This window comes from Micromys minutus, assembly GCF_963924665.1.
Source record: "Micromys minutus genome assembly, chromosome: 18".
NCBI lineage: Eukaryota > Metazoa > Chordata > Mammalia > Rodentia > Muridae > Micromys > Micromys minutus.
Window position 1 is genome coordinate 50,790,758 of NC_137953.1, and position 15,391 is coordinate 50,806,148.

General features: G+C 48.8%; 1 protein-coding gene across 17 annotated transcripts in view; it reads right to left on the reverse strand.

Annotated features, from left to right (window-relative positions):
- Window positions 1-6,730: 6,730 nt before the first annotated feature.
- CCDC136 (coiled-coil domain containing 136) overlaps window positions 6,731-15,391 on the reverse strand; it is a gene marked incomplete at both ends in the record, with an annotated part of 29,386 nt that continues 20,725 nt past the window's right edge. For 7 of the 17 annotated variants that reach the window (XM_080931893.1, XM_080931892.1, XM_080931888.1 and 4 more), the window contains one exon: window positions 11,257-11,358. In XM_080931893.1, the coding sequence (XP_080788019.1) occupies window positions 11,257-11,358 (102 nt within the window). Of the gene's footprint in view, window positions 6,839-11,256; window positions 11,359-13,069; window positions 13,337-13,948; window positions 14,231-15,037; window positions 15,260-15,391 lie in introns of those variants that run through there. The other 10 variants (XM_080931891.1, XM_080931900.1, XM_080931886.1 and 7 more) reach the window with 5 other exon arrangements.

The window sequence follows — 15,391 nt, forward strand, 5'->3', positions numbered from 1 at the left end:
GGGGTCCACGTCAGAGCGCCGGCCTCCCAGGAATGCCGCCCGGCCCGCGGGTGGGGGCCGCGCTGAGCCCCACGGCCCCGCCTCCGCCCGCCCCTCCTCCGTGCAGTCCGCAGCAGGAGCGGGATGGGGTGGGGGCGCTGGCCCGCTCCTCCCCACGCACACTGTACATCCCAAATCTAGTCTCAACCATTTAGGGATGAAGTACACTCCTTTCGCAACCAGACTGTGTTAAAGAAATTAACGGGGAAACTGAGGCAGTGGTTAGGGCTAAACAAACGGATCTGGTATTGACAGAATTTTCTGGACTTGGTGACAAGGGTGTTGACACAGCCTAGGAGTCCTGGCTTCTAGCCTGGTTGTACTGTCCACCTGTGAGGAACTCAGAACGGAAATTGTGTGTGTGCGTGCCTGTGTGTGTGTGTGTGTGTGTGTGTGTGTGTGGAGAGAGAGAGAGAGAGAGAGAGAAAGAGAGAGAGAGAGAGAGAGAGAGAGAGAGAGAGAGAGAGAGAGAGCGCTCTCCAGAAGGAGCAGGGACACAGACCAAGAGAGACTGAGTTCAAGGGGGCTTTCCGAATTTTGTCACTTTACACGAAGAAAATGCTTAAACCCTTGTTTGGAATCCGAACCCAGGGCCACAGGGAAATCAAGGTTCCTGACCCTGACTCAGTGTCTCTGTCACTAGCCCATTTAGATTCAATGGCTCAGAATGAAGCTGAGCTCAGGACAAAGGTACTCAGTGAGTCACTTTGTGTGCCCCCCCCCCCACTTCCCCTGTCTGACTCAGCCAAGTTGGTGAGGGGACAGAAAGGTTGCCCAGGTATTACCAGGGAGCCCCCTGGGCAATGTGCCCATATAAGCCACAGGGAAAGCAGACATGTGCCAAATAGCAGGAAAAGCCCTGGCAGAGCAGCCAAGGGAAATGTGACTGGGGCAAGTGGGCAGGAAGGGAGGCAGGCGAGGAGCCTAGGCAGGGTTTGGCTGAGGGTAAGGTTAGAGGCACGGGAATTTTGACAACAGAGAAACTGAGGCAATCCAGCAACTTGCCACATACAAGGGAGGGAGCTATGAAACATTACATAGTAAGGAGAGGTCAGAGGTCCTGAACTCTTTCAGTTTGTCTGTCCTCTGTTTTCCTATCCTTCGAAACTAAGTTTAGTTTGAAGGAAGACAGTCCCTAATTCAGACCATGTGGTAGCTGAGGCTTGGGTAAGTCACTACCTTATTTCTCTCCTCCCAGTCATCATGAAAAGCAAGGAGTAATAAACTGTTAGGGGCTCTTTCCCCAAGGGCAGGTGAAAGCAGTGTCCCCTACGGACTCTGGAGTTTAGTGAGGTGGGGCTTATGGTGAAGTCTCACCAGTCAGTCTTCTCCTTCTCACCAAGGCCGGGTCCTTAGGAGGGAGGGGAGGACAGAAAGGGCCAGGGCCAGAGAAGGAACCTGCATGATGTGTGTAGCAGGGGTGTCTCCAGAGGCCCTGATGGTGACAGGAGAGGTATAAATAGCCCAGGCCCTGCAGCTCATGTTCTGTTGGCTGCCTGTGAGGAGGTGCTCAGGAATTCTGCTCTGCTGTTTGCAACCCCCCTCCTTGTCTCTCAAACTGTCATTCTCCCGAAGCCACCTTTGTCCCACAGCCAAAACCCCCAGCAGACACCAGCACTGTCTATTTGAAAAACAGTTCTCCTGTGGAGGCCTGCCTAGCGCTGGACACAGAGCTGAATCACACAAGCAAAGGTGTGTGTGTGTGTGTGTGTGTGTGTGTGTGTGTGTGTGTGTGAAGGCAGACTTTTGACAGCTAACTGAGTAAGCTCTGCAATGTTGTCTATGTCTAAGAAAACAAAATACAGATCTGAAAAAGAATAGATTACTCTCTGAGCTACTAGAGGAGAAAGGCGGTCTGGTGGAGTACAGGAACTGACCGGTTCCAGTCAGTCCCTCATGGCTCTCAGCCACTTGGTGGGTGTTATGAGGAGCTTCAGTCAGGCCAGGTACTCTGTTGATGTGGAAATGTTCAAAGGGGACCTAGCAAGGGAGAGAGACCTCTCAAGGATAGCTTTCCTAGCAGTTTCTTGTCATTGTCTCACTCTGGCAGATCTGGGAGATGGGTGTGCAGGCCCCGTGGGTCAGCAGAGCAGGGTACAGAGTGCCAGAGGATAATTCCCGTCACCCTCCTCCCCGAAACCCGAGCCTGTTGCTCTCCAGGATAAATCGGGGCCTGACTCAGGCCCCAGCAGCCTGTCACAGTCAGCCTACCCAGGCGCAGGCTGGTGACTCAGCCCTCAATATAGCCTATGAGCCCAGGCCTCAGCCTCAGCCATGCAGGCAGAACAGACCGTGCGCAATGCTGTCCCAGGGCCTGCCAAGAGGGGCCCCCACCCTGAGAAGAGCTAGTATGTTCCTCCCACGAGCCAGGCAGAAGTCCCAGGAGGGGCTTTACAGGTGGTTTCATCAGCTGAGTGAGTGTGAGAAGCATTGGCTGGGGCCATAGGCCATTTATAGCCCCCTGAGTATCTGTTGACCTGTCTCAGGAGACACTGCTTATCAGCCACCGAACATTGCCATTTATAACAAGTTGAAGCCACAGGAGTGAGTTGATAAGTTTGGGTTTTGGACCCACAGACATTCCCACCGTCACCTGAGAAGGTCCCAAGACTCCAGAGCAGGGATTCCGATCATCAGTGATGCTGTGGCCTGGTTTGAATGTGAGGCAGGGTGGCGGAGGGGAGAGGTGCATGGGCTGGACCCCAGTCTCTCCACTCCTAGATCTGGAACCTTCAATAGGCTGCACGACTCTTCCAGCCTCTATGTCCTCATCTGTAAAGTAGGCTGCACGACTCTTCCAGCCTCTATGTCCTCATCTGTGAAATGATGTTAGTAGCATCCCTAAAGCATGTGTGAAGAAAACCAAGCAAACCAACCCAAACCTGGATGATGACTAGCACACGACTCACGGGTCTCATCGACCACAGCTGCGGATCCGCGGTCCAGACCCTCTTACCTTGTCCTTCCATCCTAACACTTAACTTACCAGAACCAGTGGCACCGAGCTCTTTAAAGACGTCTCTCTCCTGGTCTGCAGGCAGTGGGCAGAAAACGAGCAGCTGCGTCTATAGACGTAAAATCAGTGCTCATCCCTCCCTCCCTCCCTCTCTCTCTCTCTCTCTCTCTCTCTCTCTCTCTCTCTCTCTCTCTCTCTCTCCCTCTAAAAAGCTAAGTCAGGTGAATGCTTCTTCACATTTAGCAAAAAGGTACCTGTTTCATGTGCTCTGGGAATATAGGGTCACAAGACCTGAAGGCACCAAGTCCAAGCCAACTGAAGAAAGTAAAAGTGTTAAGAGTAGTGTGTGTGTGTGTGTGTGTGTGTGTGTGAGAGAGAGAGAGAGAGAGAGAGAGAGAGACAGAGAGACAGAGAGACAGGGAGAGAGACAGAGACAGAGACAGAGAGATGGAGTGACTTTGAAAGCCAGCAAAGGGAGTTGGATCTCCTGAGTTGTTGTGAAGTGCCCAAAGTGGGCACTAGGAACTGAACTCAGGTCTTCTGAAAGAGCAGGAAGCCGAGCCATCCCTCTATCCCTCCATCCCTGGGTTAAGGCTCTAAACTGATGAGAGGACAGGTTTTCTAAAGGGAACAACTGTTGTCTGTGAGGAAAGGCAAGCCACATTCTGTCATTCAGGCCCCGGGTCCAGGTCTCTGGACTAGATGGACCGACTTCCAGAACCTTCTCTTCTAATTCCAGATTATCTTGGTGATCCTACAAGTCACCTGAGCTTCCTTCCATCTACTGTTGCTGCAGTATATGTGGCCCATATAGAGTAAAGCCAAGATGCAAAAGAGACTCTGAAAGGAACGGGGTGTGCAGCAAAGATCCGAGAGTAGCCAGGCTGCCTGGAAGAAGTCTGGACCGGCTGAGCCACCTGTGAAGGACACTTCCCGACCATGTGCTACCTGCTGGCTGTGCAGTGTGCTCCAGGTTGCCAGCTTTGTGAGCTGTCCTGCACGCTGTGGTGCAGCTCTCTTCTAGTTGTTTCTGCTCCTGCACATAGCCCCAATTAAACTCACTGGTTCACCGGATCTGACTGGTGGTACCTGGGTTCCCTATCTGATCTGTGTTGTGAGTAGGTGTGAGTGTTGAGTCTTCCCAGGAAAAGGATGTCCCATAACCGAGGCAGGGAGAGGGGTTTCAAGGGCAATTTTGTTCACTGTGGCTTAAGAAAACAGTTGCGGGGGGCTCACGTGTGGAAAAATACTCTTGACAACAACCGGTCCTAGAGGAAGAACTTTACAGCAGCGACAGTAAATAGGAAGCTGCATAAATTACCCGAGCCCTGCTGCTACCTCTTTAAAGACATTTTCTCACTCTTCCGGCCAGTGTTAGGCTGCAGGAGGCTGACCCTGAAAGATTACATCACATTGGCTTATCTGCTCTCTGGTTCACTGATACGAGATGCCGTTGGGATTCAGTGTGATGGGAGGAAAGGTACCAAATTCCTCAGATCATCATAGATCTGGGCGTCACAGACCTTCCAGGGTCTCTTCTCAGGGCTCCAGCTTTTTAAAAGTATTGTGTGTCAGGTGAGTGTAGGCACACACATCGTGTCAGGTGAGTGTAGGCACACACATCATGGTGTGCAAGCCGAGGTGAGTGTACAACTTGCAGGGATTCTCATTCCATCGTGGATTCAGGGAACTTAGCTCAGGTCATCAGGTTTGCTCAGCATCCTAGTTAGCTTCAGCTGCCAACTTGACGTAGTCTCAAACCACTTGGTAAAGAGTTTCAAGAGAGGAAAGATTGCCACAAGGATCAGGGCTGCCTATGACCCAGGTGAGGTACTGTCTTTGTAGGTTTTTGTTATGGCATTACATGACTGAACAGGGAGAGGTAGGCAGAGAAAAGGGAGGAAACTGGAAGAGGGAGAGAGAGAAGAGGAGAAATCAAGATGGAGCCGGGGAAAGCAGACTTGGATCATGGTGGCTGTAACTGGCAATAGGTAGATATGAACATTTTATCTTCTATCTCATATAGAAGGGCAGTTTGTATCTTTGCCTATTGGATGTAATCTTATTGTGTAGAGGGTTTGTGAATTGAGAATCTATTATATAAACCCGTTTGAAAAGTTGCCGGGCTTTGAAGTGATGTTTGTGACAGGCGGTGGAGGAGAGAAGATGCAGGGGCGGTAATTCCACCCGGGACGGAGGCAGTAGGGCAGGCGGAGTGAACAGCCCGGGAAGGGAATTGTGTGGAGGGGGCGTCATGCAGACTGAGTGACAGAGTCCGTGTACACAGTTCCATACTAGAAGCGGCGCCCTCGGAGTGAGACCGCAGGGCCGATAAAAGGTTAAATAATTACTGCAACGGTCTTGACTCATGTAGGAGAGCCCAGGTCAGTTTGGGTGGTACCATGCCTGGGCAGTTGGGTCTGCATAAGCAAGCGAATAGTGTGAGCCAGGGAGCAAGTCACCAAGCAGCATTCTTCCATTGGCTCTGATTTGACTTCATGTCCTGTCTTCCTTCAAGAATGGATTGTGACCTGCGTATTAAGTCTCTTCTTCCTTCTCCATCCTGAGGCAATGTCTTTGAATTTCCACTGCTGTGAAGAGAGACACCATGACCAAGGCAACTCCTATAAAAACAGCATTTAACTGGTGCTAGCTTATAGGTTCAGAAGTTCAGTCCATTATCATCAAGGTGGGAAACATGGCAGCATCCAGGCAGGCGTGGTGCTGTACAAGGAGTTGAGAGTTCTATATATTTTTTTCAAATTTTATGTCCTTCATGCCTTTGTTTTTTTTTGTTTTTGTTTTTTTTTTTTTTAAGATTTATTTCTTTTATCTTCAGAGACACCAGAAGAGGGCATCAGATCCCATTACAGATGGCTGTGAGCCACCATGTGGTTGCTGGGAATTGAACTCAGGACCTCTGGAAGAGCAGTCACTGCTCTTAACCACTGAGCCATCTCTCCAGCTCCCAGAGTTCTATATCTTGATCTGACTGCAGCCCAGCAAAGACCGTCTCCCAAGAAACTAGGAGGAGGGCCTCAAAGCCCACCCCCCACAGTGACACAGTTCCTCCAACAAGGCCACACCTCTCAACAGTGCCACTCACTCCCTGGGCCAAGAATATTCAAAACCACGCCTCGGTTTTCCTGTCTTTCACACATAAGTGCTTCATGAAATTCCCTTCCATCCAAGTATTGACTATCTTGCTTTGCTCCCATGCTCTTGACTAATTAAGATGGCTCCAAAAATAAATCTCCTGAGCTAAGAGGATAAGTAAGCCATGAAGGCTTCCATGAAGATCTTCTTAGGACACAGAAACTAAGAGGTCTTCTGTTCACCCATTGCCCCAGCTCACTACCTTTCTCTGTGTCCGTCAGAGTTCCCTGAGATAGGATTAAATAGGTGCAGATCAAATCTGTGGTTCCGCTGGTAGCAGAGACTCAACCCCATTTCTGAAAAATCATATTTAAAACAGACTTTTATGGGCTACACTTGGTTGAAAGGTAATTGCTCTGTTCAATGTTATGTGAACCATTTATTGAAGAAAAAGTCACACAATGTCTCGTGTAATTAGGCTGACATTTAATTACAAGGAACCCAGGTTCTTACACAAGGCAGGAGGTTGAGAGCCAGCAATTCCCATAAGCCTTTTCAGTCTGAGTGGCTGAGGCAAAGGAGATGGAGAAACATAGGTGGGGTGGGGGCTCTGCCCTCTGGGCTGGTCCAGGTCTGCCATCACTTCATGTAGAATTCTGGTTCCTGCGGTCGCATGTTGGGTAGCACATAGAGAGCTACTGCTGCAATAGCCAAGAATACCACAGGCTTCCACATCCCAAACATGTTCTGTGGGGACCAAAGGAAAACAGTGAGTTCCAAGCCTTCTTTCCGAACGAACCCTTCTTAAGCCAGAAACCAATGCCTCAGGAACATTCTTATGGTTTAGCCTCTCTAGGGCGATCGTGGAGGCTGTGTGGTTTTATTCCAGCACACTAGCTTTGTGGCAGGATACTGTATGATTACTTAGTTATCCCTGTATTTGTGCTTCATTTTTCTCCATGGGATGAGAAAACTGGTGCCTGTTTGCACAAGCAAGATTCCAGGCCTGCCTTCAGGGACTCTTCATGTCAGTGTGTGAGAAGAGGTGGGGTAAGCTGGGTCTTTGGAGAAGGCAGGCATAGCTCATGGACTTACAAGTGAGAGCCAAGTTAAGGAGTAGGAGCATGGGAGGAAGCAACAGAACACATCGTAGCGTCGCGCAGAGATCTCTGGGAGGGGAGACTGTGTGTCAGGTAATGCTACGTCGAGGGAATTCGGGGGAATCTGCTGTTGGTCCTGAGCAGTAGTATCACAGCCAGTGAACATGCTCCTCACCCCAGCTCTCCACGCAGTCTCCAGGTCACAGCCTGGCAGCCTGCAGCAGACACTGAGTGTGACAAGGCTTCTGAACATGCTAGCTGCTGGGATCCCGATGATTCACGGGCAGGAAACACACCGTAAGAAAATATTCAGGAAACAAGAATTCTTCGACACAAAAGTAAGAGAAATAGTTCCTATTTTTACTGCTCGCTTTACTGTGTTCCTTAAAGAATTTGGATTTTGAATCGCAAGTCACAGCGTAAGGAGAAGACGGCTTGAGGAAAAAAACAGAGTCGAGGCCATTAAAGCTAACGTATTTGATTAAAGAATAACTCATCTCAAAGAAAATTTTAAGCTAATTACAAAGAGCAAAGATAATCTCCCGGTTTTATAGAAATAGCTGCTAGGAACAAAAAATAGAAAAGAAATAAGTTGGTGTTAGAAGTGGATGTAAAAATGATCCACAGTAGCAACTGGGAAGCAGCAACAGGAGAACGTGCTGCCGGGTCCACACGCCAGGCCCTCTCAAGACAGACGGACAATCTCGGAAAGATGTGTGCTCCAGCTCTGGTAGCACACATGTAATCACAGCACTTCCATGCGTGGCCAGTTTGGAGCTGATGGCTGAAGGGTACAGGGAAAGGGACAGCCTTGTCATTGTTGCAGGTGTGGCCACAGTTAAAGGCTCCATGTCAGCCCTAAGTCCATGTATACATAGTGCTGGGTTATCTGGGTGTCCCAAATAGCTCCTGGGCTCCGAGAAATCACAAGCATCTAGATGTGTCACCACCCTGACAGACTGAGGAACTCAAGCAAGGCGTCTGACAAGGTTTCCTTGAGGTCCCTGCGGACAGCAGGCAGATAGCGGGATACTGTGAGTATTTCTTAAGTGCCAGATTGCTGAATAAAGAGAACTTGGCAAGACAAACCCCTAGAGGCTGGGTCCTTCCATAAAATCTGACTGACCCTGAGGATGTGAATGACTATCAGGAAGAAAGAGTGTTGTAAAAACACAAAACACAGGGTCAGGATAAACAATCAAACAAAACCTCATCTGCTATGGCAGTGAACTACAGCTAATAGAGAAAAATGGAAAACTTTGTCGCTGAACTCCAAAAAACCCAGTGTTAGTACAGAACAAGGATACTTAGTGTGCACAATACACAAAAGTCTTAGAAAGAAGACATTAATAAATTAGTATTAGTCACCTAGAGAGCTAATGAGCTTACGGGTCCCATAAGCACAGCAGAACAGTACAATCGGCCATATGCTGTCTTTCTAGTTCCCCTGGGGCCAACCAATGAAAGGTGCTCAGAATGAGAAGAGATAATACACAATACAAAACATACACATAACTCGGTTGATAGAATACTTGCCTAGCATGTATGAAGCCCTGGACTTGATCCCCAGAAACTCCAAAACTGAGTGTGGTAACACGCACATATATCACAGTAATCCAGAGATGGCAGCGGGAGGATGGGTGTGTAAGGCCATCCTCACCTACATATAACTTGAGGCCAGTATGTGACCCTGTGTAAAAATCTACACAGAAAAGCAGGGGTATAGGGGCTGGGAGATAAGGGAGGGGACAGTGAAAGAGCTAAGAAACAAGAGGATTTGGGTTTTTTAATTTTTTTCTGTGACATGGACCAGCCCAGGCTGATCTTAAACGTCCCATCTTCCTGCCTTCCTAATGGAAGTGACAGGATTGTAGGTACATATTTATACTGATTCCTCATGACCTTCCCCCATTGCACCCTCCCCTTCTCCACTGCAGAAGGGGAGCCCTCCTCACTAGCCTCCCTTAGAACTTTCTAACTGTTAATGTCAACTCCTTATCGTTACAGCCACAATCTCCTGGCTATATTCACGTGTCTTCAGTGTAGTTTTTCACCAAGTCTTTCTCAGAGGGCTGCTGCAGGGATGAAGCTTGTCCAGATATGCAGTGTGACAAGAGGAGTGCCTGGTACACAGCGCACACCGTTTGAGTGCAGCCTTTACTTTTTCTCTTTGATACTCACATATATTTTAAAAATAATCTATTTTTTTATTTTAAAAATGTTATTAGATTATTTATTTATTGGAAGAAGGCTGTGTATATAGAGGTCAGAGGACAACTTGTAGGAGCGGGTTCTCTGTTTCTACCGTGTAGATCCAGATCCTCACAGAAACTCTAAGAAAGAAGGGCAGGCGGTAGTTATCCTTGATTTCCCACTGAAGCCACTAAGTCTAGGCATGTTCTGTTCCCTGGGACAAAGCTAGAAGGAAGTGACAGACTCATTCAGGTTCTCGGCACTTGTCAAGGCCTTGTAACTACAACACCTCAAGACCTGGACACAAGCTGTACACCGGGGACCAGAGCTCCGGGCACACTAATCCCGAGAGAACACAACCATAGTCCCTTCCTTGCACTCTTGATGGGAATGGTGAAGCCTGGCTGAAGGCTGTGGCTGAATCCCTTGTGTCTCGTTCCATAGGAACTCAAGAGGCTTCTGGAAGCACTCAGGGAGTGGGCTGGGATAAGGAGAGCTCCCCACTGTGAAAAGAACTAAAGACTGTTGTGGCAAAGGCCTAAAAGAAAGAAAAGAGAAAGGTTGAAGGTTGTGAGAAGATGAAACAGAGAAAGAACAGGAAGCTGGGAGGGTAGGCAAGATGGCTCAGCAGGCAAAGTCCCTTGCTGCTTAGCTTGATGACTTCAGCTTCATCTCTGGGACAGACAGACAAGGTAGAAGGAAAAAAAGCGGACTCCTGGAAGCTGCCTTCAAACCTTCATACACCAGCTCCCCAAATAAATATAATATAAATAAAGTTTAAAAAGGAAATGGTGGGGGCTGGAGAGATGGCTCAGTGGTTAAGAGCACTGACTGCTCTTCCAGAGGTCCTGAGTTCAATTTCCAGCAACCACATGGTGCCTCACAACCATCTATAATGAGTTGTGGTGTGTCTGAAGACAACTACAGTGTACCATATAAATAAAATAAATAACTTAAAAAAAAAAGGCAATGGTGAGGGGTACCATCAACAAAAGCTGCCTCTCTAAAACTGTGCATTAAGCCTACAGTACCTTACAAGAGGAGGAGACAGAGGCATTGCGGCTGGGAGAGGCTGAGAAGGAAATCAAAACAGAACTTACAGGTTCCAGGAGGCAGGTAGAACCTCGGGTTCCTACCTTAGACCATCAAACAATCTTCATCCTAAACTGGGAACTCTGTCAATAGACCAGATTACATGAACTGGGCCAAGGGAGAGGTGCCCAGAACACATCATCTTGACTTCCTGAGAATATTTCCACCTCTTATCATTAGAAACTTTTCGGCAACATCACACCTTCTCCAGAAGTCTGGCTTGAGAAGCCAATTACAATGGAATCTCGTCCCCCAGAGGCATAAACACAACTGTACATAATTCCCTGGCATTTCGTGGAAACTGAGCAGCATAGTGGAGCAGGGATTCACTTCTTCCACCGAGGCGGAGGCACCAAGGTTGCACTCATCCGAATGCTCCAGAGAGGATCCGAAGCATCACAGCTCTTTTGACCTTCTATATCATCCTTAAACACAGGGAGTAATTCCTTCTGGGTTGAAACAATGGCAGGTGTTTGTCTTTGGCATTTAAGCAAACATGAGCTCATCAGAAGCAGCTGGACAGCTTTGTCAGTAGCAACAGAGATGTGCTTATCCAAGTTTGACCCAGCCAAAGACAGAAACTCAACCTGTGTATCTGGTAAGCACTCCAGCTACCTGTTCATTACATACATCAATCATGGCATGCTCAAGAAAGCTTGCAGGTTTTTCAGTAAAATAAGAAAAAGCCGGGGCTAGAACTCAGACGTCAACATCACCTATCGTATAGTGGGAGAAGTAAGAAGCGAAGAGGGAAGAGAGGAAGCAGTACCAATACCTGGGTTAGGACGATGTCTCAGCCCACCAGCACCAGAGCAGAGCTGATATGACCACCAGGCCTACAAGAGGCAAGGAGAATATGGGGGGATCTGGGGCAGGGGATGGCTGCAACATGTCAAATGAGAAGCACAGGAGAGACCGGGAGACGTGTGATTGTATGGAAAGACACACACATACACACAAACCCAACAGATAATGAGGATGAGAAAACAAAGGGAAAGAGACAAGAATCCAAAGTTAAAACCACACAGTCTGGAGAAGCAGCATTTCTTCTCTGCCCCAAGAACCTTGGGAAGAGCAGAGGAGCTCCTCATACTTCAGCCTGGAACAGCTGCAAAACAGTCAAGCAGTAGATAGTTCCAAATTTGGTCTCCAGACCAGCTTTCTCTCTAGTGGTGTACAGCTCCTGTCTTGTCAAGCAGAAGTTACCTGTACCTAGATCTTTCTAGAATCAGACTCTCTGGAAAAGCGATGCTTCGGAGAGTCCAGTGGGCTTCCTTACAGGAAATGGGTAGATACTTTTCCTGGGTCACTTCAGGGAAAGCCAGTCTTCAGCTACATACCAGCCTTACCTCCTATCAGTTTTAGAGGTATTCAGAGCTCTGCTTTCCACAGCGACTCTAGTACACTGTGAGACAACATGAGCTACAATAAGCTAAGGCTGGAGAAGGTTACTCCTTTGACTACAACAACCTGCAGAGAGAAACTGAATTTACATGCAGTTACATGAACGCCAGTTGGGCAGTCTGAAAAGATTCAGGACCCACTGGGGCAAAGGGCATCTACATGTGCAGACATCAGCAATGTATTTTACTCTCAAGTACAGAAGTCAAGTTTAGATTTAGAAAAGTGGTCCCCGAGGTCAAGAAGTCTATGCTCTCTGAACCAGCTTGTGGTAGAATATGGTAAGTTCAGAAGAAACACTGGCCTGGGGAAAGTGTTTACACTTTCCTGCTTACATCTTAAGTAACACTCCTCCATGTCCTGGTTAACAGGAACTGAATACTGGACCGCGAACCAGCAATGCAGATTGAACTGCAAAATTTCAGTTATCTGTAAGGTGAGTGGGATAACCCACCACAAGAGACGTTTTCTGTACTGTCGACTGGGGACTCAGTAGCCAACTAATCTCAGAGCAGGAATTCAGCTGGTGCATAGCAATGGAAACATATCAGTTGTTACAAGATGCAAATACTTCTGTAGGCAGTTAACTTATATGTCATCTGCATGTACCCCAAGATACAACCTTTCCAATCCCTCATAGATCCAGGAACTAAAGGGTTAGAGCAGTGGTAGACTGGCCAGTGGTCCTGCTACACAGACTGTAACTTTGAGCATTACCCCTGTTCACTCCAGAGGTGCATCTTCCACATCCTATGATGTGAGAGTCGAAACCCAGTGGGCACTAACCAGGAGGGTTAGCTCTCACAGGGTACTGTGGCAAAAACGGATGAACTGACCTTCTGAGGCTGGCAGACATGTGCTGAACAAGGTCCTTTGGGTTGGGGAGAGGGATGAGGGGACACTGTTGATAGAGAGAGGTGACAGGTGCTACAGTGTAAGTGAAGGAACACATGGCCTCCACCTTGGTTCTGAGAAAAGGTAGTCACTGTGCAATGACTGCACAGCAAATTCATCTAAGCCTGCCATTTCTTAAGAAAGACTGCCCTCTCCTACCCTTCCCCACTCCCCTGTCCAGCAGATGCTCCCTGGCCTCTATTTTGAATTGGTGTGCCTTTGGTAGGGCCACTCCTGGTCACCAGAGCACCCCAGCCCGGGCTCATTCCCATTTGATCTAGCCTTTGGCTGTGGTTACCTTTTTGCTCTCAGAAAGCTTAAGGGGGTTGCCTTCCTCAGCAGTCTCACAAGATTCATCCTCCCCTTCTCTGTACTCGTCAAAGTTTTCCTCTTCATCTTCTGTTGTCTCAGGCTCTGCCCTAGGATCTGCTGGCTTAGTGGCTAGTTCACACAAATCTTTCTTGGCTTGCTTTTCTTTCTTTCTTGCCACCTCCATCTCTTCTTCTTTCGTTAGCTCATCTAATGTCCTCTGGCTGGCCTTGTAGTATAGCACCACCTCCAGATTCTGCAGGATGGAGGCAGGGTGGGGCGGGGCTGCTGTTACCTAAATGAATCTTACCCTCTAGACAGGGCTACACTACTTCCAGGAAGCTCTACTTGCACCACATTAGAGTTCCATTGTGCAAGACTGTATTTCGGAACTACAAACGAATCTTTGCAAGAATAATGTGGAGGGCAGTCACGTTTAGTTTGTTGCGCTAGCAATCAGATTTGACCATTAGGCCATTTCAGGCAGATAACCATAATTCAAGATTTTGGGCTTTGTTTCTCAACTATTGCTTCCTACCCTTCCTGGTAATTCTTAGCACAGCCAATCCTCCTGAACAAATAAATTCCTCTCTCTCCATTTAGCTGGCCTTTTACCATGTAATGACGGCCTTTGATCATGTAACCCAGGAACAACAGGGGTCCCAGAGATGGACTTAGGCTAGTGAAAGCAATTGTTGGGCATTCTCCCCACAGCACCCAGGGAAGTGGCCAAACTCTTGCGGTATCAGCAGTACCAAAAGTGTTCTTCACAGTGCCTTCCTTGGAAGGAGTTGTTAGTGGAAGCCATGTTTCTTCCCAGAGCCTCCTCCACCCACCTGCTTCTCTGCCTTCTAAGGCTGCAACTCACCTTCTCATCCTTAAAACCGTTCTCCGAACCCTGGGAGCACGCCTTGCTCGCCCTCGAATTTCTAACTCCGTTGGCATTCTTGTTCACATTCTTATTAACATTCTTGCCCCTGGCTTCTGAGCTAAGAGAGGGCCTGTTTTCTTTGAGCTGGCGGAGTTCTTCCTGGCAGCACTGCAGCTGCCCCTCCAGCTGCTCCTGCACAGCCAGAAGCCGCCCCTGCTCGTCCATGCTAGCCTGGTACTGTAGCTGCAGCTCCCGAAGCTTAGTCTGCAGTTCTCTGATCTGTTGGTAGTGGGACTCAGTTACCCGCAGCAGTCCCGCCCCGCCAGCCCGGGCCTCACAGATCTCCCTGCTGAAGCTCCCAGGACAGTAACAAGTTCAAGTAGGCAATGAAACCTAAGCAGCTTCACAGACAGCCTCCCCCTACGTTGAGAACCTGAAGATCTGCATTTAGGATGACAGAAATGATTACTAAATGAAAAATATTATGTCTTTTGATCCTGACCTGTCTAGGGAATGACTGCAAGATTGTCACCACTTTTACTATTATCTAATTCTCTGCAGGACAGGTCCTTTGTCAGTTACTGAGGGAACTGCTGAAAACACCTGGCAGTGTATGTGGCACCTTGCAACCCCTTCCTGGTGATGTCCCAAGTTAAAACCCCGTCCTCTAATCTCAGGCTTTGTCTTTCTGGGCTGACGGCAGCACATGTCCGTCCGCACGGGTTCTCTCCCAAACACAGACACTGACTCTCCCGCTGGCCAGTGAACCATGGCTGGTCAGAGCCCTGCTCTCAAAGTGCATATAATCTAGGTGGGGAAAAAGGACACTGCACTCAGAATAATGAAAGAATATTGGCAAGTAAAAAAACCCGCTCCATACAAGTGCTCTGGGGCCCAAAGTAAAAGACAGAACAGAAGCAGCAAAGGGGAGAGTAGGCCATGAAATAGACTGGAGGCGCCCTTCACTGGAGCGGCGCCCATCGGATGCAGCAGACTGCCTGGCCTCCTGCCCCCTCACCCCCACGCCTCACTCTCTAAAATGGCTCCGGGGACTCCGGGAGGGTCTCTGCCACTGGCAACTGTTACCTCACACTTGTCACTCTGGGGAGCTGTGGGTTTCTCATGGTTTTCCATGCACTCCTTCAACTCCTTCTCACAGCACTCCAGCTCCTCCTTCAGCTCCTTCTGCTTGGCCAGCAGCCTGTTCATCCGCTCCTGCAGCCGGCAGTGCTCTTCCTGGCTCACTTGGTACAGGGCCTTCACTGCCTGCAACTTGGTCAGCACCTTGGCCACTGTTTCCTCAAAGTGCTGCAGAGAGTGGGGGATTGATCACAGCACCCCAAGAAGCACTGATCTCTGTCCTACACTTTGCTAGGCCCTTTCCTGGAGCTGCCTGGGGGCGTGGTGGGGGGCTTTTGCTCTTCCCATAAAGAACATCCT